Source organism: Carassius carassius, chromosome 25, assembly GCF_963082965.1.
Source record: "Carassius carassius chromosome 25, fCarCar2.1, whole genome shotgun sequence".
NCBI lineage: Eukaryota > Metazoa > Chordata > Actinopteri > Cypriniformes > Cyprinidae > Carassius > Carassius carassius.
In genome coordinates, this window is record NC_081779.1 from 2,544,510 (window position 1) to 2,570,498 (window position 25,989).

General features: G+C 34.7%; 1 protein-coding gene across 3 annotated transcripts in view; it reads right to left on the reverse strand.

Moving 5' to 3' along the window:
- Positions 1-1,393: 1,393 nt before the first annotated feature.
- LOC132103900 (histone deacetylase 9-B-like) overlaps positions 1,394-25,989 on the reverse strand; it is a 35,255-nt gene continuing 10,659 nt past the window's right edge. Inside the window, exons 2-11 of one of the 3 annotated variants that reach the window (XM_059508965.1) lie at positions 25,364-25,578; positions 20,816-20,975; positions 19,638-19,758; positions 19,435-19,556; positions 11,912-12,043; positions 11,579-11,676; positions 7,751-7,873; positions 6,111-6,261; positions 4,769-4,980; positions 1,394-2,054 (exon numbers count right to left, since the gene is read on the reverse strand). In XM_059508965.1, coding sequence (XP_059364948.1) covers positions 1,746-2,054; positions 4,769-4,980; positions 6,111-6,261; positions 7,751-7,873; positions 11,579-11,676; positions 11,912-12,043; positions 19,435-19,556; positions 19,638-19,758; positions 20,816-20,975; positions 25,364-25,578 — 1,643 coding nt within the window. In that variant the 3' untranslated portion in view covers positions 1,394-1,745. Of the gene's footprint in view, positions 2,055-4,768; positions 4,987-6,110; positions 6,262-7,750; positions 7,874-11,578; positions 11,677-11,911; positions 12,044-19,434; positions 19,557-19,637; positions 19,759-20,815; positions 20,976-25,363; positions 25,579-25,989 lie in introns of all 3 variants that reach the window. The other 2 variants (XM_059508966.1, XM_059508964.1) reach the window with 2 other exon arrangements.

Below are 25,989 nucleotides of genomic sequence, written 5' to 3' on the forward strand. Positions count from 1 at the left end.
CACTGAATGATGTGAATCCAACATTGACTGAATCACTGGATCATGTGAATCCAAGAATGAGTGAATCACTGAATTATGTGAATCCAACATTGACTGAATCACTGGATCATGTGAATCCAACAATGAGTGAATCACTGAATCATGTGAATCCAACAATGAGTGAATCACTGAATCATGTGAATAATTGACTCTCTGGACTGCACACGTCACAAACACAGATCCCACATAACATAACACTGAAAACCCAGGGCCGGATTCACAAAACATTCTTAAGAATAAAATAATTTGGACTGCTCGTACAGTATGATTTAATTCATTTTGAGTCCTACATACATATATCTGAGAACGTTTCAAGAATAACACTTAGGGGCATTCTTTTAAACTTCTTAGAGTTAATCTTGAGGAATTCTTTCTTAAGAAGATTCCAGTGAATCCTGCCTCTGGATGGATCATTGCCATCATCTCTTCCATGTCAACTTCAGTTTTTGTCCGCGATCGTGAAAAACAATGAGTGACCGAATAGTTTTCATTCCAACAATAAGTGTTTTCAGTAAATGTAGGCACATCACTAAGTTGTATTGCGTTTACACTGACACTGGCCATTGGCCGAGCACCAGAAACCAGACAAAAACAGTGACAGTTTCAGGACAAGGACGTTGTTTAGCATCATTTCTGACAGACGTTCAAGCGGCAGCAGAAAAGCTCACTAGCATCATTTCCTCTGCTCACATGACAAGCAGCTGCTGCGCTACTGTTGGTTTAATGTGGGGGGTAAAATGAGCTCCATGGTCATCGCTTTTCTTTATTTAGCTTCACACACAACAACAATGACCGAGAGGGAAGATCACAGCAGAGACAGAGGTCAGAGGTCAGGGACAGTGTCACACTAACAGGGCTGAGGACGGACACAAGACAGACAGGCACATGTTCGCCCTTATACTTTCTGCAGACTTTCTCTTTCCTTTCAGGATTCCTCTTCACTTTCTTTTTTCTTTCTTACCACTCGCTGTCACTCTTTCTTTGGTTAAACCTCAAATAAAATGTCCAGGTCACGTTTCACTCACATTTTACTGAGTTTTGCTTAAAGTAAATGGAACCTCTTAAGTAAGATTTATTTATTTGTATTTATTTATTTTGCATTGTGATGGCAACAACACATGCCTTTCCCCCCAAATCTTCAAAGAAAGACACCTTATTAATGTAATGCAAAATTAATTAATCAATTATTGGTAGTATTTTTGCACAACGGCTTAATATCTTAATTAGTTGGATTAAAGGTTAGTTTTTAAAAAATGTTGTAATATTTTAAACTATTACGGTAATTCTCTCCCAACTTTTCAGCATCATAATGGATCTAAATGAAAATTATATTATTTGTAGAATCTCTGCAATCTGGCAGTATTTGTTCTAAATATCTGCCTTTAATACATGCCTAAATAAAAATAAAATGTTGTATTTCTTACTTTATTTAATTTTATCGAACCCAATGTCTCATAATTGTAATGGATCTGAACATTTTGCTTTCAAGTTAAAATATTCTATAATTTAAACTTTAAAAAATAAATGTCACAATGCAAAAAAAAAAAAAAAAAAAAACCTGTAAAGCTATATTTACTTTAAGCAAAAAATATTTTAGAATATTGTTTATATATATATATATATATATATATATATATATGACCTAGACATTATTTTTGGAAAGTTCCATGAGATTCAGCCCTTCCTTGCTCATCTCTTTCTCTTTTTCAAACATCAGTTTCCGTCATATTTTCCAGACTGTGTTCCTTCTGTTCTTCACCTGTATCTCTCCCCATGTCCTCCTCTCTCACGTCCCGTCTCTCTTCCTCTCTCTGTGTGTCCTCGGGATCAGTTTTCAGCCGGATGACCCTGGTGTGGGCGGCCTCGGGGTCACTGTGAGAGTTTCTGTGAATGACTCCAGCAGGGGGCGGCGTGATCTCCGGCTCTCTGTGCTCCACAGACGCTCCCTCGTCCTCCTCCTCTTCCTCCAGATGAGTGCTGGGGTTCCTCAGCTGCTCGATGGACTGAGACAGAACCTACAGAACAAACACGAGAGAGAAAGAGAGAGAAATAAGATGTTTTTCATTTTATATCATCACAGCTGATTCGATTCCATTACTCGTAAAGCTTCATGGGATAAGTAGTTCATTGCATTAAATAAAGTAGGGTATTTTTCTTCTTCTTCTTCTTTTTCTTTTTAGATTTTCTGACTTTCTAAAACCTTGTCAGTTTGTTTGGTTCATATGGAGAAAATTATTTGGAGAGGTTATTTTGGCATTACAATTGCACAGTATTGTTAATCTAGCTTTAACTGCATTGAGATCAGTTACGCGTCATATTTAATTAGAAGTGGCACATTATTACTATATAAAAAATTATTGCTATATTATCATAGCAATTATATATATAAATATATATACATACATATATATATATATATATATATATATATATATATATATATATATATATATATATATATATATATATATGCTATAATTATATAGTAATATTTGTTTAATAATTATCATTAATAATATTAATTATATGTTATTAATTATATAAATTATATATTATTTGACCTTTAATTACTCTTTATTTTAATGCTATTACTTTTATTTATTTATATTTTGATCAGTTTACTTTAAACTAATTTTTACTTTCTTTTTCTTTTTCAAAATACCTGCCTTTTATTTATGCATAAATAAAAAGCAAATTTGTTAATTGTTTTTACTATATTACAGTGGGTAATTGTCTTCCAACTTCTTAGTATCACAGTGAATATTATTTATTGTAATCTTTTATTTTTTTGTATAAATACAGAATATTATTTGTTGAATTGTTTTAGATAATAATTAATATTCTATAAATTATTTCAATTTTAAAATTTGACATTTCATTGATTTTAAATTTTAATGAAGAATTGAAACAATTATTATCACATCGCAAATTAATTAATTTATTTATTTAAATAAAAATGACAAATTAAATGCATTTATTATTTATATATAATTTATTTATTTAAATATGACGAACATATTTTTGACAAGTTTACTGTTACTATTATTGCTACATCTGTCATTTATTTATAAAGTTTGTTCAATTTACTTTGCACTCATTCATCCATTTTTCAATGTTATAACTTTTAAAACTTATTTGTTTGAGTAAATGGTTTGGAAAAGTACTTTTGGAACTTGAAACAGTGACTGAGTTCAGTTATGTGTCATAATTTATTAGAAATGACACATTAACATCATCTTTCATTCTTTCTGGTATCCTCTTGTTAAAGTGGCTCATTAAATCTGTCTCTCTCCCGAACACGCCGCCCGTCTGCCCTCAGTCCTCCTGTAAAAGGGTCAAATAATACCAAACCCCCAAAAACAGCAGCTGTAAAAGATCTAGATGAAATAAAAAGTGGATGAATGATATACAAGGATACATGTGTGTGTTAAACTGCCTGCAAAATCCTCTACTAGACCTTCAGGAAATGAAAGAGAGAGAGAAAGTAATACTGAATAGAGGAAGAAAGCAAAGTGTTAATAGAAGGAAAAAAACAGGGTGTATGGGGCACTGAATAAAAACTAAAACTGCCCAGTTTAATCATTTCGTAATGAAAACTGTACAATTTTCCAAAGCTAAATTGTAAATATTCAAATAAAAACTAAACTAAAATAAAATATAAAATGTATAGAAAATGAAATGAAATATTGATTGTTTGAATGAGAGTGTAAATGTTACATGAGTTAAAAGCAGCCGCAGGAAATCGTCCTGCTGGGATTTATTCACTTCCTCTCCTTGTATTAACTCACTTCCTGTCTCAACGAGGCATCAGTCAGATCAATTTACACTGTCATTTAAGAGAAAAGAGCCCTTAAAAACTCCTATGAGGACCACACTGCAGGAAACACAGGTTAAACACACACACACACACACACACACAACGTCCATGCACACTCTGAAATGTTGTGAAATCGCTGCAGTTCTGAAAGGCACATTCATGTTCCTATCAATCCATCGATCATCATGTCATCATCATGTCACACTCTCCTTGTATGATTATACACACACGTTCAGGGATCATGAAGTTTAAAGGAATTTCTAACTGTAATTTTCAGACACAGTCTGCTGAAGTTGCTCTCACACAACCCAGATTGTGTTTTGTCGCTGTATCGCCGTTAAGCAAACTCTCTTAAACTCTCTATTTCAGATACGTTTATCTATTACAAGGTGATAAATCATGACAGTCCTTTTTGTTGTAATGATGCTCTATCCATTAAATGATCCTGAATGGAAAGCATGAGGTTTTAGTGCTTTTAAAGGCCCAAACCTTTGTTTAAAATAAAAATCCTGAACGTTTGAATGCAAGTCTAAATGTTAAATGTGTTAAAAGTCCCATCAAATCATCCTGCGGGGTTTCCAATCATCCAAAATACAAAAAATTATATTACAGTAATTCCTTTCCAACTTCTCAGTATCTGTTTTTTAAAAAAAGTGAAATTTTTAATTAAGAATTGTAAAAAGGCGTTTAAAGGGCCTCTAATAAGGGCTTTATTTTCTTAAAGCCAGAATATTTATTTTCATTTAATTTCCTGTTTCATGAATTCAGCCCTTCCTTCCTTTCTTTACTTTTTTATTCTTCTTTCAAAGTTTGACCAGTTTTATTTAATTCCAGATAAAATGTGAACTAAAACAGGGACCCAATCTTCCGTTGTTCTTGTTGGAGCTGTGTTAGCCGAGTGAGCTGAGATACCTGGCTGATGTGGACGTGCTGGTGGAGCTGTTTCTGTTTCTCCATGAAGTTGTGGTGCTGTTGCTGGAGCACGAGCTGAGCCAGTGTGCTCTGTGGCAGCGGTGCTGACTGCGTCCGGTTCAGAGGTCGGTGCCGTGGTAACCTGCTGCGAGAACTCCCTGACGCACGCTCCTTCATCACCAGAGGAGACGAGGACAGCACAGGAACACTACCTGTGACTGAGAGAGAGAGAGAGAGAGAGAGAGAGAGACATCTGACATTTCATATGAGCCGCTCACACAGGATGTGAAAAATAAAAAAATTAAAAAAAAAATATATATATATATTAAAACCAAATAATAAATGTTTTATATAAATTAAATATTTGATGTTTGAAAGCAAGTGTAAATGTTAAATCTGTTAAAAACACTAAAAAACCTATTAGTTGTATGATTGTATTTTAATGCTACTATTATGGTAATGATACTTATGGTATTAATTTATACAGTTTTTTAAATTCCTTGTTTACTTTGCACTATATATTTAATGTTTTTTATTATTGTTAGGAATTCACTCCATTTTGCACCACTGTAGTTTTAGTTTGTATTATTTTTATTTTTATTTTTATTTTTATTGTTTTCATTAAATGCAGTTAAGAATCTACATATCTAGCACACTAAGCCAGAATTTAGATCAAGAATTTGAAAGAATAGGTTTTGAAAAGGAAAATTATTATATAGAGAGCTAATAAATTTATTGTTAATTATACTTCATTGATTTGGGAAGATCAGAAGCTCTGCTGCAGTATTATTTTACTATCACAAATATATTATTTTTATCAAATTTAAATAATATATACTATAATAATGATATAACAATAACATATATCAACTTAATAATATAAATAATAATTATAATTAATATAATTGATAATATCATTTTTGATGGTTTACTTTTTTTTACTATATTTTAATGCTACTGTTACTGTAATGCTCATTTATTTATGTACTTAATATTTATTTAGTATAAATGCATTTATCAAGTTTGTTGAATTCTAAGTTCACTTTGCACCATTGTTGTTTTACTTTGTATTATTATATTATATAAGTTATTCATTTTTTGCCACTACAAATCCATTCAAATGTATCATGTTTTAATTATTTTAGTACTTAAAATGAAACCAAACAAAGATGAGAAATGATGCCTTGGCAACTAACTGAAATAAAAAAAAAGGTTAAATTTTTTTACATTTTATTTCAAGTAATTGTTTTTTGTCATTTTATTTTTTACTTTAGTTTTAGTTAACTTTAATAAAGTTGCGCCGTCACTTTAAGAACATGCACTTCCTGTGTGCTCTGCTCACCAGGTGACATCATCCTCTGCTGTCTCTGCTCCTTCAGCAGGAGGTGTTGCAGGAGCGCCTGCTGTCCGTGGCTCACTTTAGCCTCCATTGAGACGGGCGACACGGCGGGCGCGAGTCCTTCTGCACTCTGATCCTTCAGCGCCGTTCCCGTCTGAAACACACAGATCAGACAAACACTATTAATATTCAAAGTTTGCCTATTTTTGCATTTAGACACGTATTTTCACTCAAGCATGAGCGAGACTTACATAACACCAGCATATGAAATATTAATAACAGTGCTGTTTTAAAAAGCATCCAGTCAGCGTTTGTACCCGGCGTCCATCATAAAGTGCTCATAATTATCAGTCCACATCTAGAGGTCCCTAGTGAGTCATTCAGCTATTTTCAAATGTGAAAGTGTTGAAAGTATTTGGTAAAAGTGATCCATGTTTTGATATGCTGGCATGTTAACGCACTTTCCTGACACCATTTCTTAAACTATTAAAAGCCTGTGATGAACGAAATGCCCTGAAACACTAAACCAAGGGCATGTTTACCTAAGGGCTAAAGATCCCACGGGGTCAGAGGTCACGAGCCCCAATAATCCACACAAGCACTCAGAAAATGAGACGTGCTCCTAAACCCTCCGCAAACAACAGCTCAAACCTACATCTCTGTAAAAACACGGCTCATCTTTGCGCTCTATAAAGAGGATCATCTCATCTCTGTCTCCTAATACACATGGCACATTCCTCATACAGTATTTTGTGCTTTCACCACAAATAGATGCGACTCCGTGTCTCACTGTCTCCTAAAATACCTTTCTTTTTCTGCAGGATCTATTTATTTCTGTTGGGTAGCAGATCGAGAGCTGGCGATGCTGCTTTTGTCTTTAGGCCTCATATTTCTCAGGAGTTGCTCTTTCAAAGAGCACGAGACCTTGTCTCCAGATTTTCATGAGTTGCTATGTAATTCTTTCTTTCTAAGTTTGCCAGGTGGTTGCTGGCATGTGTAAAAAGACATTTAAGAGATTTCATCAGTGTTATTATATCGAATTCATTGAATTCTAGTAAATGTGAAATAGTTGCAATGCTATAGATCCAGTCAATGCAGTTCACAGGTTTCATAAAAAGAGAATGATGTCACTGTAGAAATCTAATACAGCAATGGTTGTACATGAAATAGCTGAACCTGAGAAGCAAAGCAAACGTAATGACATCAGAAATTAAACCTCATCATGTTTTAAAGAAGAGTGGCTTGATTTAGTGGTGGAAATAGTGGATGATAGACACAGAACATATTATTTCTTGGTAACAGCCACTGTAAAAATGTTTTCTCAGGTAACCTAAAATGTGCATCATTTAGTTAGATCAAGGTTTAAAATCAAATATAAACAGTACATTAAAGTTAAAAGTTACACTGTTTTTGTGTGTGTGCTGCTGTACGGGTCTGATATAAAGAATGTTTTGCTGAAGTGGCCAAAATGACCATTGCAACGCGACAAAACAGTTGGCTTTCATCGCCGCTAGTTCTTTGAGGTTGCCTTGGTGTGTCCTGGTCATAATGTACTTCAGAACCTGATTATATAAATCAAGCATTTCTAGGTTTTTGTTTTTGTGTCTTTGTGGAGTTTGATGTGTCTGTGATAGACAACTTACGCAGATGTGTGCGTGAGCAGGGTGCAGAGCCAGCGTGAGGTTTGGCAGAGAGGGGGACGTGTAGAGATTCAACAGAGACATGGACCCCTCCGTCTGTAGGACGCCCCCCTGAGACAGACAGCGCTGGAGGACAGACAGACAGAAAGCATTACTTCAGCTCTTATATAACGCATTCGAACACTAGCACAGCAGCAATAGTACAGCATGATATTGAGAACATCTGAAGAAGGAGAACCAGTAGATCTCCCATATCAATGACGTAACTTTGCATAAGCATTCAGAGGGACAGAATTAGATATTGACATATGAGCTTCCTCACTACAGCAATCAATCTGTGTATGTGTGAGCGCGCTTTAACCAGTTGTGATGTGACAAAATCACAGCCAGAATGCATTCTAGGTTTTATTAAAGTATACATATAACTCCACGGAAGGGGATTTTCACTTTAGCCCTTTGACGCTTGAGTGGTTGCTAGAATGTTAGTCTGTGTGGTGATGCTATGAATTATTTAATTAATTGTGAGTTACATTTGTTGACATTTATGCATTTTAGCAGATGCAAAGCGACTTACAGTGCATGCAGGATATACATTTTTTTAACCAGTATGTGTGTTCCATTGGAATTGAACCCACAACCTTTTTCAATTCTAAAGCAATGCTCGACCACTGAGCCACAGGAACTCACAGGAACACAGTGTTGCTGGGTGGTTGCTCTTCTGAGTGTTCCCCAGTAGTTTTTAGGTTGTTTCTCGAGTGTTTTAGGTAGTTATGTCAGTCAGTATCAGTTAATGGTGTGAATGTTAATGATATGAGGTCATCTTTAGGTACTAGTTTTGAAGCTCATGAAGCAGTGAAGTCTCATGCTCACACACATGGCTGGCTGTAGGGCTGTAAGCATGAACTCATTCGGCCGTGTGCCTACAGGAGGAGAGGAGAGTTTGGCCCGTGAGGAAATGCTTGGGCAGAACTTCACAGGAGAAACTAACCTCAGCATCCCAGAACACCTCACCCCTTCCCCAAACCACCAGCATAGCCAAAACCACAGCGGAAAAGAGCTGTCACAGTTAGTACAGCACATCACCATCAAACATACTCACACACACGCACACACACACACCTTAAACTCCATTTAACTCTACTGCATGCTGCACTGATGTTCTGATGTGATTTTAAAGTCAGTGTTTGTTTGTCAGGCTGATGGTACGAGCGCCCTGGGACGGGGTCTGTGTACTCTCAGCTCCAAACAATGGATCATTGGGGGCCCGACTCCTACACCCCTTAGTCTGATAAGAGTAATGAGACGTGGGACCATGACCATTTTATTTAGTTTCAGTTTTATGGGCTGTATGCTTCAGTTCTCAAGAATGCAATCAAAAGCTCGAAACTGCACGCAAGCGCATCAAACTCTGTTCCACAGCTGCCTTTATGTGCTGAAGGATACTAACCTGTTTGCTTAAAGGGAGTTTGTTAAAGAGGACATTTATTAGAAAAAAACAGGAGTTCATTAAAAGACACTGCAAAAATGGCTCAGTAAAGCAACAGAGTTCTGAGAAATGCTTATGCAATATTTGTTTGCTGAATTGCCACTTGCTTCAATATTTTGTTATACAATGTCATGATATTCAGACATTTTTATTAATACTTGTAGCCCACAAGTTAGTCATTTCTCATGTCAAAAGGTTAGTCATAAAAGAAGCTATATATAAGTTTTTACAGTGACAAAAATAGTATAAATGTATATTTACATTTACATTTAGTCATTTAGCAGATGCTTTTATCCAAAGAGACTTGAAAATGAGGACAATAGAAACAGTCAAAATCAACAAGAGAGCAATGATATGCAAGTGCCATAACAAGTCTCAGTTAGCTTAACACAGTTCACATAGCAAGGGCTTTTAAATAATATAATAAATAAAAAGAAAACCAATAGAATAGAAAAAGAATAGAGAAAGCTAGTGTTAGAGGTCTTTTTCTTTTTGCTTTTGTTAATTGTATAATAAATGAAAAGAAAACAGATAGAATACAAAAATATTAGAAAGCTAGCATTAGTTTTTAGTTTAAAAAAAAAACAAGCAGCAAATGAATAGGGTGTAAGTTTAAAAGGGACAAGTGTTTTTTAAGTATAGAATTAGAATAAAGAGTGAAAGAGTTCATATTATTATTATTATTATTATTATTATTATTATATTAGTAAGTATATATGGGCATTACATATATATATATATAACATACATATATTACATTTACAAAAAATATATATATATATATATATATTTACTATATAAAGAAAGATAAATGTCTGCCAACTAACTTTTGTGAAAATAAAATGTCAAAATATGGGTGAAGTAATGTTCCATAGTCATTCAGCCTAACAGATATAATTATAAATGGTCCTTTCTGGACCTCAAATCTGATTGGCTGAGAGCCTTTTTCAGGAGTGCAATATTCTAGTGATAACTGAACTCCAACCAGTTCACCATTTGTATCACTCCGCTTGCAGTTTGTCTCACGGTGAGAATCATGGCAGATGCCCAAATCCACTATAATTTAAAGAAAAATACTGTTTTTGTGTCACAGAGTGTAGATTCAAGTGTTTTTTTTTTAGTTGAGAATATGCTTGTTTAGACTTCAAATATGCAGTTTATTAATAAAGATGACGTATGGAATTTTGCCGTTGACTCTGATGTCTCTATAGTGGTTAAACATGAGATATAATTCGTTTGAGGAAATCTAAGGTGCTATTTTTGGACTTAATCTATTATTTGTTCCAGAGCAAATAGTTTTGGCTGAGGGCAAAATTTCTTAACGTTATATTTTATGTAACTTCAATGCTGTATATCACGAGCTGCCTTTGTACTTTTGACTGAGTTGCCTAGCAACTTTTATGATGGCTGTTGTTGTTGTTTATTAAAAATTCTTGTACTTTTGACTGAGTTGCCTAGCAACTTTTATGATGGCTGTTGTTGTTGTTTATTAAAAAATATTATAAAAAATATAATACTATATAAATAATAGTATTTAATGGTAGTATTTAGTTTGGGGAAACTGCGTGTGTTCGTGATGGCGATTTTATTTACATTGTACAGGTACATCATTCAGGTTTTTCTGAGTGAGTCCTCAGTAAAGACTTTTATATTGAAAAAGACTGAAACACGTGGTGAACATGGAAGTTTTTTTAACAACAGCTTGTAAGATGCAGTTAAAAATGCAGTGAGCAGAGCTGTCATGGGAAATCACCCTTAACAGATGAAAGGACAGTACGACAAAGAATTTGCTTTCCTTAGTGGGCATTCAAACTAATGTTTTATTGTGAATATGAGATTGAGCTTAAAAATGAGTGCTGTACCAGATGCAGGTAGTCACACTCGCTAAGTCAATCTTTCTCTTATAATACATGACTACATAATACAATAAACTTTAAATGAAGCAACTCAACTTTCCTTCCTTATTGAAGTTCTAAAGTAACGTTCTTGAATTAGTAACGATCTTGAGCTCAGCTGTTAAACTCTCAAACTGATATTTAAATCTGTGGCGGAAGGAAGTAGTTCTGCACAGAAGAGGTCTTTAAAGACACTCATTGTTATTTCTTATGTATTTACACTTGCATGGCAGCAAACTGTTTTATAAATGCAATTTCACAAAACAATGTACTTATTCTGACCTTTACCTATTAAAATACTGTATGTAAATCAGTGATCATACAACATTTAATTCTGTTTTAAGTGCTTAGAATTTTTTGCTAATAAATGGGTAAAACTGGGTATATATTATAAAAAAAAAAACATATGTAAATTTTTAAATGTAGAAGTGAGATGAGTGTATTTGTTACCTTGATTTGAGTGGTGCTGGACCGGCCGTTCTCATTGTTGCACAAGCCAATGGGTGAGCTCGGTCCAGAACCTGCAGGGCTCTCATTGGCTGAAGAATCTACATGGGAGGAAAACAGGAAGTGCTTAAAGAGACTGCAGCGGTCAGCTCTTATACTGACTGTGAGCTCCGCCCACAGTTAAAGCTCATTGGTCTGTGTATCAAACATCAAATATGATTTGATTAATTAAGATTTTGTCTCTTCACATAAAGTAGTTTGCAGCAGATCTGTTTTGTCTGATATAAGGGCTGTCTATCTGTGTTTCAGGTAACAGATAGGGGGTTGCTTCCTCACCTGTTAGTTCAAGAGTTCGTTTTTTCAGCGGTGTAACGAGGACACTGCCGTCTCTGCGGCGTATCGGTCCGCTTCGTCTCTCAGAAACTTTCTGCTTGAGTCTGGAGCGCACCTTCAGATTGGGCTCAGACGCTGAAGGGAGAGAGAAAACTGATTAGGTTAGTCATTATTTTTATTAATTATCTGATATTTGGCTATTTTGGGATTATCATTTAGTTCTAACATCTATTTATACTGTTCTCAGTGGATGATAAACAATTTCTTTATCAATTTTTACAATAGTAAAAATTTTATTCAGTGCCACTTCCTTTCAGTAATTTTGTGTACATCTCATCTGCTGTTTATATTGTATAAAATACCATTACACATTGCAAGAAATGCTTTTCTCACTCAGTGTTTTGCCATTTTTCCAGTTCAAATACATAAACATTCCTAAAACAAGACATATTACATATATCAAGTCTTATTTTCTGTAAAAGTTAATTTAAATTAAATTAATGTAGGCTTCCAATGGGGTAAGTGGGGGATTTTAAATTAAAAAATAACTTTTTTTTTTACTTCTTTTTTTTTCAGTAAATGAGACTTAATATCTTAAGTCATTTTGATTTTCAAAATGTATCTTGATTTAAGCAATGTTTAAATATTTGTACTGGAAAACAAGACAAATAATTTTCCATTTTAATGCCCTGTCAAACATAGATAGAAAATCTAAAATGTAGAAAATATAAAATACAATAATAAAACCATGACTTCAGCGCATAAACACTCATAGAAGTGTTTTAACAGACAGCTCACAGAACCTGCTGAGTGAATGTGTGGCTGCAGTCCAGCTGCACTGAGGAATTCTGGGATATCTAGCAGCTGTAATGAGGTAAGAAGTGGAAGATCAATTCCATTGATCATCTGGAGGACATTAAAACTGTCTCCACTGGCTGTAGGAGTCCAGGACCTGCCAGATTGCCAACCACAAACCTTGACGGTAGCCGTGTTTAAACCAACACAGAGATATCGGCACCGACAGAGAGAGCAAGAGCGAAAGAGAGAGAGATTTGGCTTTAAATAAGGGGAAATCCTATTTTTTCTTTCGTCTCACTGTGACCTGTGAAGTCCCAAAATTCCCTGGATTTTACTCAGGCTGGGAAGGAAAGCCAGCAGCCCGACTGACGCCACCTACCGCCGGTCTGACCGCTGAGTGGGCATCAAACATACACACATCAGGAGCCCGACATGATTACAACACACTGTGAGCTGAGAGCAGAGATGAAAGGAGATGAGGAGGAGTATGAAAATAAACACACACACATACACACACTTCACTGCCAAGATTGATTCATGAGAATATACTAAAGTGGTCAAAAAAAAAAAAAACTAATAATAATATTTGTATAAATAAAATTGGAATTAAATGTAATTGTATTTATAATAAAATAAAACAAAAATGTATTTCAAATATAATTTATAATAAAAAAAGATAACTAACAGATAACTTTAAAATAAAATAAGATAAACTAATATAAAATAAAACATTTGAAATGCAATATCATTGTATTTATAATAATATAAAAATAAAAATGTTTAACATTTGCAATTAAATGAAAATTTATTTATAATACAAATAAAATAAGATGACTATATCCTATCCCTAAACGATAACATGTTGACTAAAAAAAACATTTTTGCATAGTTTTAAAATAAAGTAAAATTCTAGCTCTTAAAGATAGTTTTAAAATAACATTTAAAATAAAATTGTGTATAACACAATTATAAAATAAAATTGAAAAGTAAAATTAAAATTAATTAAAAATATAATTGTAATTATAATAAAATAAAATGACTGCACACTACCCCTAAAAGATGGGTACCTGTTGACAAAAGAAAGTTTATGAATAATTTATAAATAAAATCCTACCCTAAAAGATAACTTTAAAATAAAATGTATAACAAAATATTAAAATAAAACAGAAATTAAATATGAATGCATTTATAATAAAACAAAAAAGCTTGAATGTGAATCCTTCTGAATGTGTTTGACTTCACAATCATGCATATAGTTCAAGGATAGGGAAGTTTTATGTTTCCGAAGTTTTTACCACCCCTGTAACCCTTCAGTCCCTTCACCCTTCAGACTCGTTTGGGAAAAGCCCAACATGCAGTGTTTTGGCCAGAATTGTTTTTTACAAGTAATAAAAAGAACATTGTAGAATAATAATATTGAAGACGGCTGACAAAAAAAAGGCGATTGTAAAAGGATGCTTATGAGATTATAGCGATGGTGAAATACTGTTATTTCGTCACTCTGACACACATGATGAATAAAAGCTATTAGAAAAATGCCGAAAAAATATTTGCCCAGCAATTAGCTGGAAGGATTTACACGTTTTTAATGCGTAGGGAAAATACGCAGAGCGGTCGGCATGTTTACGTTGGGTAACGTCATTAAAGGGCAATTTCAGCAAACTTCTTTAAACCAACAGCTGTGGGACGGAGGTGCACGAGATCCATCCTCCCAGATCTCACGTGCACCTGCCAGGCTTTTTTAGCTGCTGCTGACCGGTTCCATATGTACACAACCCCGACATAACCACATGCTTCTCATCTGAGGAAACTCCTCTGAAGTGCTGTCAGACTGCAGGACTGGGGTTACCAGCACAGATTATTAACCACTAAACCACAATAGCTTATAAGAGAGTGTCAAATCCACACAACAATACCACCAAAATACCACTGACACTGCAGTAAAATCAGATCAATACAGGATCTGCATCAGACCGAGTTTTGAATTTATAAATTATTTTAGAAGACAGAAGTGTCTAATACCAAAGTTAAAAGTTTCACTGTAGTAGAAATGAATTTATTTAATGTTTCATGAAAATTTTAGTGTTTAACTTACTTTCTTGATGTATAATGGTTGCCAGAGTGTTGCTATGTTGCTGTCTTGAGTAGGTTTTTATTTTTTATTATTTTAGCACATTTCTGGGTAGTTGCTATGTAGCTATGTCTAGGCTCAGTTACATCTTTCCAATATGGCACAAAAAAATTATATTAAAATATATTACAATCTTAAAAATACATTTTGGGTGAATGCAAAATTTATTTGTTTAAAAAAAGATTTTGGACAATTTAATATATTCACACTTAAATAATATATAAATAAATGTATCAAAAATATATTTTTTTGCATTTATATTTGTGATACATTGGCCTTTTTTCTACATTTTAAAATATGTATAAAAAAATAAATAATTATATATAAATAAATATATATATATATCGGTATTCAAGTGTCTCTCCTGCTGTTCTCTTTCCTTACACAAACAGACCTGTCACCTGCACATCACCAGCACTCAGAGTCCCGCCCCCCTTCACACCTGTCAATCATTCTGCCGTGAAGGTCCTGACCGGGGCAAAGAACAAACACTACCTTCATGATCACCAGCCCCCCATCCCCCCCATTCTGAGCAGGAATCTACTGGGAATGAGGCTTCAGAGCAGTGTTGCCAAGTCACTGGTTTTCCCGTATAATTGGGCTGCTTTTATACTGTTGCTGCAGGTTGTTTTTCTGTTTCGTTTTTTACAGGATGAAGCAAAGCGTCCTGCCACCAGGAATGCTATTTTGAGCGCATATTTCTCCCAAAATGGGATTGGTCTAGTTTTGAGTAGCTGTTAAGCTGGTTTTGTTAAGCAGACCTGGCAACCCAGAAGTCAGATATTTCAGTTTATGCATGAAAAAACTTTTTTTTTTTTACGTTTAGCAGTGCTTAAACATCTTGAAACATCATAAAAAAGCCTAAAAGTCATTCCCTTCAGGCACAGAGAGGTGTTTTGTGTTTTAATTGGCTGTGTCTGCTCTATTCTTGTTCGTTCTGATCTACGGTCTGAAACCGGAGCCGCAGGAAGTGGCCCTGCAGACCGTCTTGTCAGCGTTGACAAATTATTCCATTGACAAAAAAAGCTGGCTGTTTTTCTTCTCATTTTTTTTCTGTTTTTGCGTCGTTCCTGTTGTTTTTGTATCCCCACAGCCCCCCCATCCCCCAATTTACCGGACGGGCCTCTTTTTAAAAACTGTTACCTGAGTTATTGAGAGGGGATGAAAATACATCCCAGGGTTTCGTGCTGATCTCTGATGCGGTCCGAGGCGCACGCAGACCCCTGTGCTCAGGAAAAATCTCTCCGGAGGTTTGCGGTATTCCGGCCCACTGAGAAATTCCGTGAAAACAGTGCCTGGATGAAAACCAGGTCTATTTTTGAATTTCCTTTGAAAGGGGTTTCAGTCTTATCATGGAGTCAGGCATATCACCTTCCTCTGCAAACTCATCTCGAAACCAGACTCGCAACGAGACGCCGAAATACATCTGATCATGTTGACTCAAATAAGAGTTCCTAGAAAAATATGCATGCTTTCAGATGTACTTTTTGTTGCAGTGTTTGCAAAGTCACTCTTACTATCACTATGTACACTAAAGTTTGAGGTCGGAAAGATACTTTTCTTTTTTGAAAGAAATTAATGCTTTTATTCAACAAGGATGCATTCAATTGATCAAAAGTGACAGTAAAGACATTCTAAAATGTTACAAAAGATTCTATCTCAAGTAAATGCTGTTCTTCTGAACATTCTACTCATCATAGAATCCTGAAAAGTAAAATGTATCACAGTTTCCACACAAAAAAAGCGAAGCAGCACAACATTGATAATAATCAGAAATGTTTCTTGAGCAGTAAATCATCACATTAGAATGATTTCTGAAGATCATGTGACACTGAAGACTGGAGGAATGATGCTGAAAATACAGCTTTGAGTCATTAAATTAAATATATATATATATATATCACAATAGACATAAATACAAAAAAAATAATAAAAAAGGTATTTGCACAATTCAGAGGAAAAGGTCAGCATTGCAAGATATTAACTCAGAAATCTGACTTTATATCCGAGTGCTTATCTCACAATTGTTTTAACTGTATTTTGTTCAAATAAATGCATCCTTGTTGAGCAGAAGAGACTTCTTTCAGAGACTTACCAGCCCCAAACTTTTGAATGGTAGTGTAAGTTATGTATTATAATAAAAAAATCACTTAAACTGTAGTTTTGATTAAATAACTGCATCTTAGATGAGCATAATGTTAAAAAAAACTCCAAACTATTGAACATTACTGTCACTAAACTCTCAGACATTTTAACCTAGCAGGCAATTAAAACATGCAAAACAATCCTAAAGACACGGGGTCAAAGGTCAAATGCTCACAATGACCATCCTGAGCGCTCCTCTGAGGTGATTCGTCCCCATACGACCCAAAGCCACCTACTTCCTGTTAACCTCTGCGCTCTGATTAGGGGGCAGAGAGCTGGACCCGGTCCGTCTCTACAAGCCCTCCGCTGGATAATTGTTAGCAAACCTCTGCACCAGCCGCCCCGGGGCATTCAGCGGGCACAAGTATGGTCATTCTCACTCTGCTGACCCGACAGCTAAACAGGGTCACTCACCGGTACCATTGAGCCGTGCCCACAGGCCACTGCGCTCAGTGACATGCTCAGTTGACTCCTGACCCGGCGATAAAATATCGCCCAGATTCATCTGCAAACATTTAGGCAGTGTCACCTCCACCAGGACCCCGTGACACTCGACTAATGCTGTTATATTCTGCACGAGCAGCAGGAACACACATCTGCTCGTGTCACCATGACTGTAGGTCACTGGGCTCTGTTCCAAAACCTAGTGAGCACCCTTTGTAGACAGCATCAGAATTATGCTGCCTTCTGTCAAAATATCCTGTCAATCTCCAATAAGAATCATACATTTTATTTGAACCTGGATCACAAAACAAAAGTTTTAAGTGTCAATTTTTCGAAATTGAGATTTATACATCATCTGAAAGCTTTCCACTGATGTATGGTTTGTTAGGTTTGTTTAGGTAGGAAGTTTATAAAACATCTTCATGGAACATGATCTTTACTTTATATCCTAATGATTTTTGGCATAAAAGAAAAATCGATAATTTTGACCTATACAATGTATTTTTGGCTATTACTACAAATATACCCCAGAGACTTAAGACAGGTTTTGTGCTCCAGACACACACACACACACACACACATATATATATTTGTCCAAATATGTAATACAATTACATATTTGAAAAATATGTTTTATTACATACTGAAAATTATGAATGTACGTAGCCCAGCACATGGCATGCAAGAAAAAAATTATTAAATTGTGTGCACAATTTACTACTTCATTCCCTCAATGTACTAAAACATGCACACGATTTTGCAAATCGAGGGAATGCAATGATAATCGTGTGCATGTTTTAGTACATTGAGGGAATGAATTAGTAAATTGTGCACACAATTTAATTATTTTTTTCTTGCATGCCATGTGCGGGGCTCCATAGAGTTTAAACTTAAAACAAGAAGAGAAAAATTGTCTTGTTTTCCTTCTGAATTAAGTAGATTTTTCTGGCCCCACTGGCATACATTTGTTCTGGTTTTATTATGCCTAAACTCACATTTTGATATTAATATAACATTTATTAATATAACACTTAATATGATTTCAGAAAAAAATACTTAATATTTTGTCTGTATTTCTATTTTATTAATATATATTGCATTTACTCAAGTAAATATATCTTAATTTAAGAATGTTTAGATATTTGCACTGGGAAAAGAGACAAAAAAGTGTGTCCTAAAATGTATTTTCTTATTTAGTGTTTTATTATTATTATTATTATTATTATTATTATTTATCTAGTATAAATATCCAAACATTCATAAATCAAAACACAACAAAAATATGTATTATTTATTAAAAATAATTTAGCATTAAATCTTATTTTCAGAAAAATTTAAATGAAATGAATTTATGCTTAAAGCAAAAAAAAGGAAAAAAAAGAAAAAACATGCCATTAGGTTAAAAATATATATTGTTTTTATTTTAAATTACATTTATTTTTCTTACTCTCTTGGCAGATATTTTTTCTTGCTAAAAAACAACAACAACAAAAAACACAAACTTAATTTTGAAAACTAAAAAAAAAAAAAATTCCCCAAAATATTTTAGCTTATTTAGTATTTTAGTATAAGATATTTGGATATAAGTATTTGTTTTCTTTCTGTAAAATTCATCCAAATTTAATGAGTTTATGAGAAACAAAAATCTGCCAATGGGGTTAGAAAAAAAATCTTTTAAATTAAGTTTATTTTTCTGACCTTTATTTTTTTTTAAGCAAAAAAAAAAAAAAAAAATTTAATTAATTTTGATTGATTTATTTATTTAATAAAAACAGCAAGGCAGCTCAATAGCTTTTGAAACAGAACAATTCAATCTGGACTAATCAAATTGAACAATGTAAACACATTGTAAGACCTCTACATATATTCAGAATGAAGAGCCACACACCCTTCCCATCATCCCACTGCCTTTCTCAAAGACCCAAACCTGAAGACTTCCAAACATGTCTCAGATAAGAGTGGTTTTGTAAAGATCATAGGACGGCGTGACCTCTGAACTCTGACCTACCAGTCTTCCTGAGAGGGAAGTCCTCTCTGTAGTCCAGGCCAGAGGTCAGAGGGTATTTGAAGGTGGGCGGAGTCTCTCCTAGAGGAGGTGAGCTCTGCTCTGCAGAACCTGAGTGGGCGGAGCTGTGAGAGATGACATCATCAACACCACCTTACAAATGGAAAAAAGTCTAAAATGCTCAAATCTGCAGGAGGCTGATGTACCTGTACCACAGTTTGGAGCGGTTGAGAGGGTAACCAGCGCTGGACACAGATGGGTCTTTAGCTGATTTACTCATCAGAAAGTCATGCAGCTTCTGACGGACTTCAGTGCTCGCCATCGCACCTGCAGAAAACAAGTCAGAAACAGATTAAACCATCGGCTTTAAGCCTATATGTGATTCATTTACAGAGTTAATATATAATGGAAATGAACAGTTAATAGCATGGAACAGTGCTTAAATGTTATTTTATTAAATATTCATTTAAATATTTATTTAATATATTTTCAATCTATTTGTTAATATTAATTTTTTTGTTTTTAAACCCTAATTTCCTTGTAATCTGTTTATTAATGTAAAATTCTGTATGCTATCTTTATGACAATTTCGTATTTTAATTTCTATATTATATCATTTATAATTACTATTTAAATATAATAGTTAATTATAGTTTTATATTTAAATATTAAGTACAAATTTAATTAATATTTCACATATTTTTATATTCATTCACATTTCATTATAAAACAAATTAATAGTTTGTTTTAAAACTGTATGCCATCTCTATGACATTATCTCAAGCTTATTTTTATATAATTGTATATTTTAATATGATCCATAATTATTATCTTAAATTCTTAAATATAATTTTATATCCAAATATTAAATATTTCATACCTTTTATTATTTGTTCTTGCATAGTTCATAGTTTATTTAGTTTTAAATCATAATAATAATAATAAAAATGTTATCAAGTAATTAAAAAAAATCGAATTTTCTGTTCTAAGTATACTTCACAAATTAAATAAAATTTGAACTGTCTGAAAAGTTAATATAACTTTAAAGCACAAATATTTTTTTATATAGTGAAGTCAATGCATTTTGATTTTGATATTCTCACTCTGCTCAAGTTACACGTGCAGCTCAGAAATTAGAGCCGTGTGCAGAAACAGCGTCACCTAGTGGAGATTGAAGCAATCTGCAGGATTAAGTCATACACGAAACGTTTCCGGATATAAAAATACAAGCAAACCCAAAAATACTGCTATTATTTTTATACATGTATATAATGATTCCCATGTATATCCTGAAGAAAAACACTATAGGACCAGTTTGGGGAATTATCAAGATTTTCCATGACTGTCACTGAGGCCTGGTGGCAGGAAGCAGTTGTATTCTCACTCTCTTTAGATCTCTCCTTCCTCCTGTGGTGCTGGTGTTTCTGTGTCTCCCTCCTGTGAAGCTCCTTCTCATCATCCTCTCTCTCCTCCTCAGCCACCAGCCGACGCTCCTCAGCGAACACCTCCTGCTGCTGTCGGAGAGTTAACAGAGCCTGCTGGAGCTGAAACAGAGAGAAGATCAACAGAAACATACAGTTTAGAGGGGAAAAAACCTGGCTGGTGTCCATATTTAGAGATCAAAGTGGCCTCTGACTGACAGAATGGTGATATACAGTGGCACCAAGAAGGGTTTGGGCATTTAAAGCACACTTTATCTATAAATGTCATGTATTGAATAACACAATTTGACAGCAAATGACATTTATTTTAAATAGGCTTGTGCAAAAATACTTTTCAAAGATTAAATGAATAATCGCCCTCAAGCCATCCAAGATGAGTTTGTTTCTTCATCAGATTTGGAGAAATGTAGCATTGCATCACTGTCACATCAGTGGATGGTCTGCAGCAGAGGTGGAAAGAGTACAAAAATATTCTACTCAAGTATAAGTACCATTACATTAATGAAATTTTACTTAAGTACAAGTAAAAGTACCAGTCTAAAAAATCCACTCAAGTAAAAGTAAAAAGTAGCTCATTTAAAATTTACTCAGAGTAAAAATTACTTAGTTACATTTTAACAGTGGGAGGGAGTCAAAAATGGGACAGGCCAAGGGTATCAAACTCAGTTCCTGGAGGGCCACAGTCCTGCACAGTTTAGATATAACCCTAATTAAACACACCTGATCAAGCTAATCTAATCATTTAGGTTTATTTGAAAACTACATGATATGTGTGCTGGAGCAGGGTTAGAACTAAACTCTGCAGGGCTACGGCCCTCCAGGAACTGAGTTTGACACCCCTGGGATAGGTCTATTAATCTCAAACTAGTTGTTTTTAATTAAAGGAATCAGTTATTTAGAATAATAAAACATTTGGGCTGTTACCAGGCAAATCAGTATCAACAAACTCATCTTTTAATGCAGAGGAAATGCAGAAGCTTCATCGGACGTGACATTTAGATGTATTACACTGTTTAGTGCAGGACAAGAATGCATTTAACCTGCAGTTACAAATGCATGAATAATGTTTTGATATGCCAGACATAAAATGTTGAATACTCATTTGAAATTATAAAAACTTAATTATAAAAAATAAAAAATCAAAAGATACTTTAAATGTGAAATTAAAATGGCCAGTATGTGTTAGCAAGTCACTGTTAATAAGTGAGTCATTGTGATTGAACCGAATCATTTAAACGGTTGATTCATTCAGAAACGAAACACTGTCATGTTGCTCAGAGATGCAAAATTTTGCTTTGGTGGCTGTGTTTGGAATAAATTTTTGTTGTAGAAATAGAGCAAAAACAATGGCAATATGGTGTCTAAAACACAAGTCTCTTAGTTTACTGTCCTGTTGTAAAAAAAAAAAAAAAAAAAAAAAAAAAATATATATATATATATCAGTGGCGGCTGCTGGTCTTTCAAAGAGGGGAAGCTCATTTTCGGCCTACATTATAACCCTCTGATGGTCTTCATTTGTAATGACACTCGGGGTCTTTTTGACCCCAGACAATACCATTTCATTTTGTAATAGTAAAATATTTAAATTTTTTACAAATATAATTTTACTCTGTTCATTTATGTTTTTACTAAACTTTGTACAGTTTTTGGAGGATTTAAATCTTTTACATTTCTATAAATAAATAAATATTTATTTAAATAGGCTTTTTTTTTTTACAAAAAAAGAAAAAAGCATTTCAGGTAAAATTCACTTCATAAAAGACCCAGATTTCTAACTTTCATACATGGGGATACCATGGATAATTTTATAAGGTTTAATGTAAGATTTTTGCCCATTTTTGGGGAAATTCAGTTTAAAAATTGTAATAAATCACTTTAACCACTAGATGGCTATAGTGTGTGTGTGTGTGTGTGTGTGTGTGTGTGTGTGTGTGCGCGCGCGCACATTTTCAATCTGTCTTAGTTACCAATTTACTTTTGTGGTGGTTCTGCATTTTACAAATATCAAGAAATATTGCCGCAGTTTGTCTTTCGAATACACTTGAGAAATCCGCGATCATGGGACTGAGCGTGAAACAGCTTCGCCGACTTCTTATGGTGCAGACCGCTGTCAGTCAAAAGGAGATCGACAGATCCTCCAATCATCACGCGGAAGCCCAGTCTTCATTCACCTCCAGAGACGCTGAGCGTCCGTGGGCGGGACATAATCGCAGCATTTATCCAATGACCGTCTAGCTTCGGAGCACTGAAAAAAACTGTTCAAAGCAGCCCCATCGAAGTCAATGGACGCTCGGCTTCAACAGGGAAATGCACTGTGACGCTACGGGAATGTATGAGAAGAAAATCGAGTCAGCCGACATGTAGCTGATTAACACAATACATAATACACAATAGTACATATTTGACCGTTGGGTTTTTTTTTTTTTACATTAGAGGGGAAGCTGAGCTTCCCTTGCAGTCTTAAAGAAATCCCCACTGATCTATATATATATATATATATATATATATATATATGTGTGTGTGTGTGTGTGTGTGTGTGTGATTATGATTTTTAGAGGAAAAGACAGCATTCTTTGTGTGATTTTGATTCTAAATGATTTTGATTGATTTCATTCTAAATGCATTTCAACAGACTGAATCACACAGTGAAAGAACACTCTAAATGCGCGCGTACATCATTAAAACAACAATTATGATATTATCGCAGACAATATATATCGCACACTCCGCACCAGTCTTTTTGGCTAATTTGTGCAAAACCTCTTGCTAAAATGTCAAAGCATCATTTTAACCACCAATGCAATGACGCAATTATTTAGCTCACCTCTATATGCTTACGTGGGGTTGATGTCTTGTCGAGATTTTATAAACTGCTAGTTTGGTCTCCCTAGGCAAGCACAGCATACACAGCATAATAGAGCATACATATGGCCAGGGGTTCACTTCATTTCCTTGAGTTCAACTTCAGAATATGACGGGGTTTCGTTTTCAGCGGTGTCTGCACCACTAACGCCTGTTTTGTCCGTCTGCATCTGTCTTGTGATTTTAGCGCCAGTTTGCCCTCCTGCCCATTATTTACTGACTTTTTTTTTTACTCAGTAATTAATGTGTTTTAAAATGTAGCGAAGTACAATACTTCAAACAAAATATACTTAAGTAAAAGTAAAATTACAGATTAAAAAAAATACTTAAAAAAGTAGAAGTACACAAAAAAGCTACTCAATTACAGTAACGCGAGTAAATGTAATTCGTTACTTTCCACCTCTGGTCTGCAGTGAATGGGTGCCGTCAGATTGAGAGTCCAAACAGCTGATAAACACATCACAATAATCCACAAGTAATCCACTCCACTCCAGTCCAGCAGTTAAGATGTTTTAACTTTAAAAAACGTTGCTTTTGGCTAAAATATGAGTCCATAATTAACAACAATGCTTCCTCTGGTGAAATCTCAGCTGAATCAGGAGAGAAACAGCTCTAAAATAAATATGTGGGTGGATTTTGATGAGAGAGACAACAGGAGATGGACTTTTTTTTACTGGAGGAAGCTTTATTATGGATTGTGGACTCATATTTTAGCCAAAAGCAAAGTTAAAGCATACTGATGGATTTATTTCTTAAATGCACAGCTTTTGGCTTTAACTGATGGACTGGAGTGGTGTGATTACTTGTGGATGTTTTTATCAGCTGTTTGGACTCTCATTCTGACGGCACCCATTCACTGCAGAGCATCCATTGGTGAGCAAGTTATGTAAGAGAGAACATTTCCGAAAATTGAAATTTTTGTGTGAACTATTCCTTTAAAAATCATTGAAAATGATTTAACCACATCAACTCTGGGGACCCACCGGTGGGTCCAATATTGCATATGCCTAATTCTCAAAAAATCAAAATAACAGCTCAAGTGGTTAAAACACTAGAGAGAAATACTGCAGCATTCAAGCGCAGAAGACCATTACTTTGATATTTTGTGATTTACTTCATTTGTGATGACCGCTTCACAGTTTAACATTTAATTCAGTGGTTTACTTGCCACTTCTTTGTAATAATTTGTAAAGTTTACCAGCGGTTTCTAAGTGAAAATAGTTGCAAAGGAAATCCTAAACAAATAATTTTCATGGCTCAGTTATCAGTATTATAGTTTCTCTATTCTGCACGTACTCACTCGTTCACACTCACTGAAGTAATGAGATTAAACACAGTAATCGCTGACCGAGCAGCTCGGACTAAATCAAATGGTTTCCTGCAGGTCAGTCAAGTGATCTTAAACCACACTGACCTTCATCCGCTTCATCCGATCTACAAATATCTGACACAAACAGCGTTTTGATTTGATTTTGACAGTCAGGGTTGGTGATTTTGCTCAGTAGTGTCACAGTTGATGTAATAAATTCTAAACAGTGTGCTAATCGCATACTGAATGTTTATTTGCAGACTGTGCTGCATTTGCAGTCATGTTCTTCCACGAGGTCAAGGTGAATGAAGGCTTGTACCTTGACGTGCTCCTCGAGCTGGGCCTGATGTTGTCTCAGCAGGTTCTGATGCTGTTTCTGGAACTCGGAGATGAGCAGCTGTTTCTGGATCTGCTGCTGTCTCTGGATCAGAAGCAGCTCGCGCTGTAACTGCTTCTCCCATTCGTCTGAATCACGCTCCCTGTCCAGCATGCTGACCCCAGACGTGCTGCCCACCGCCGACAACAACTCTGAATCTGAGAGAGAAAGAGCAGATCGAACAGAATAAGGCCACATTTGAGATGAGATTGTTTTCAAAACGGAGTTGCTTTTCAAGTCACACTTTTGATTCGTTTTAGTCAACTTGTTTGCTCAGATCAAAAACAGATTACTGCCAAATATTGCAAAAAATAAATTACACTACCCTTTGAAAGTTTGTGATCGGTAAGATTATTTGATGTTTCACAAAGATGACCTTTTTTTACTCATACAGTAAAATCAGGAATATTGATAAATATTATTGTGATTTAAAATAACTGTTTTCTGTGTGAACATCTGTTAAACTTTATTTATTGCTGTTGTCAAAGATAACAGTGTCAGGTGATCTTCAGAAATCATTCTGATATGCTGATTTGCTGCTCAAGAAACATTTCTGATGATTATTAATA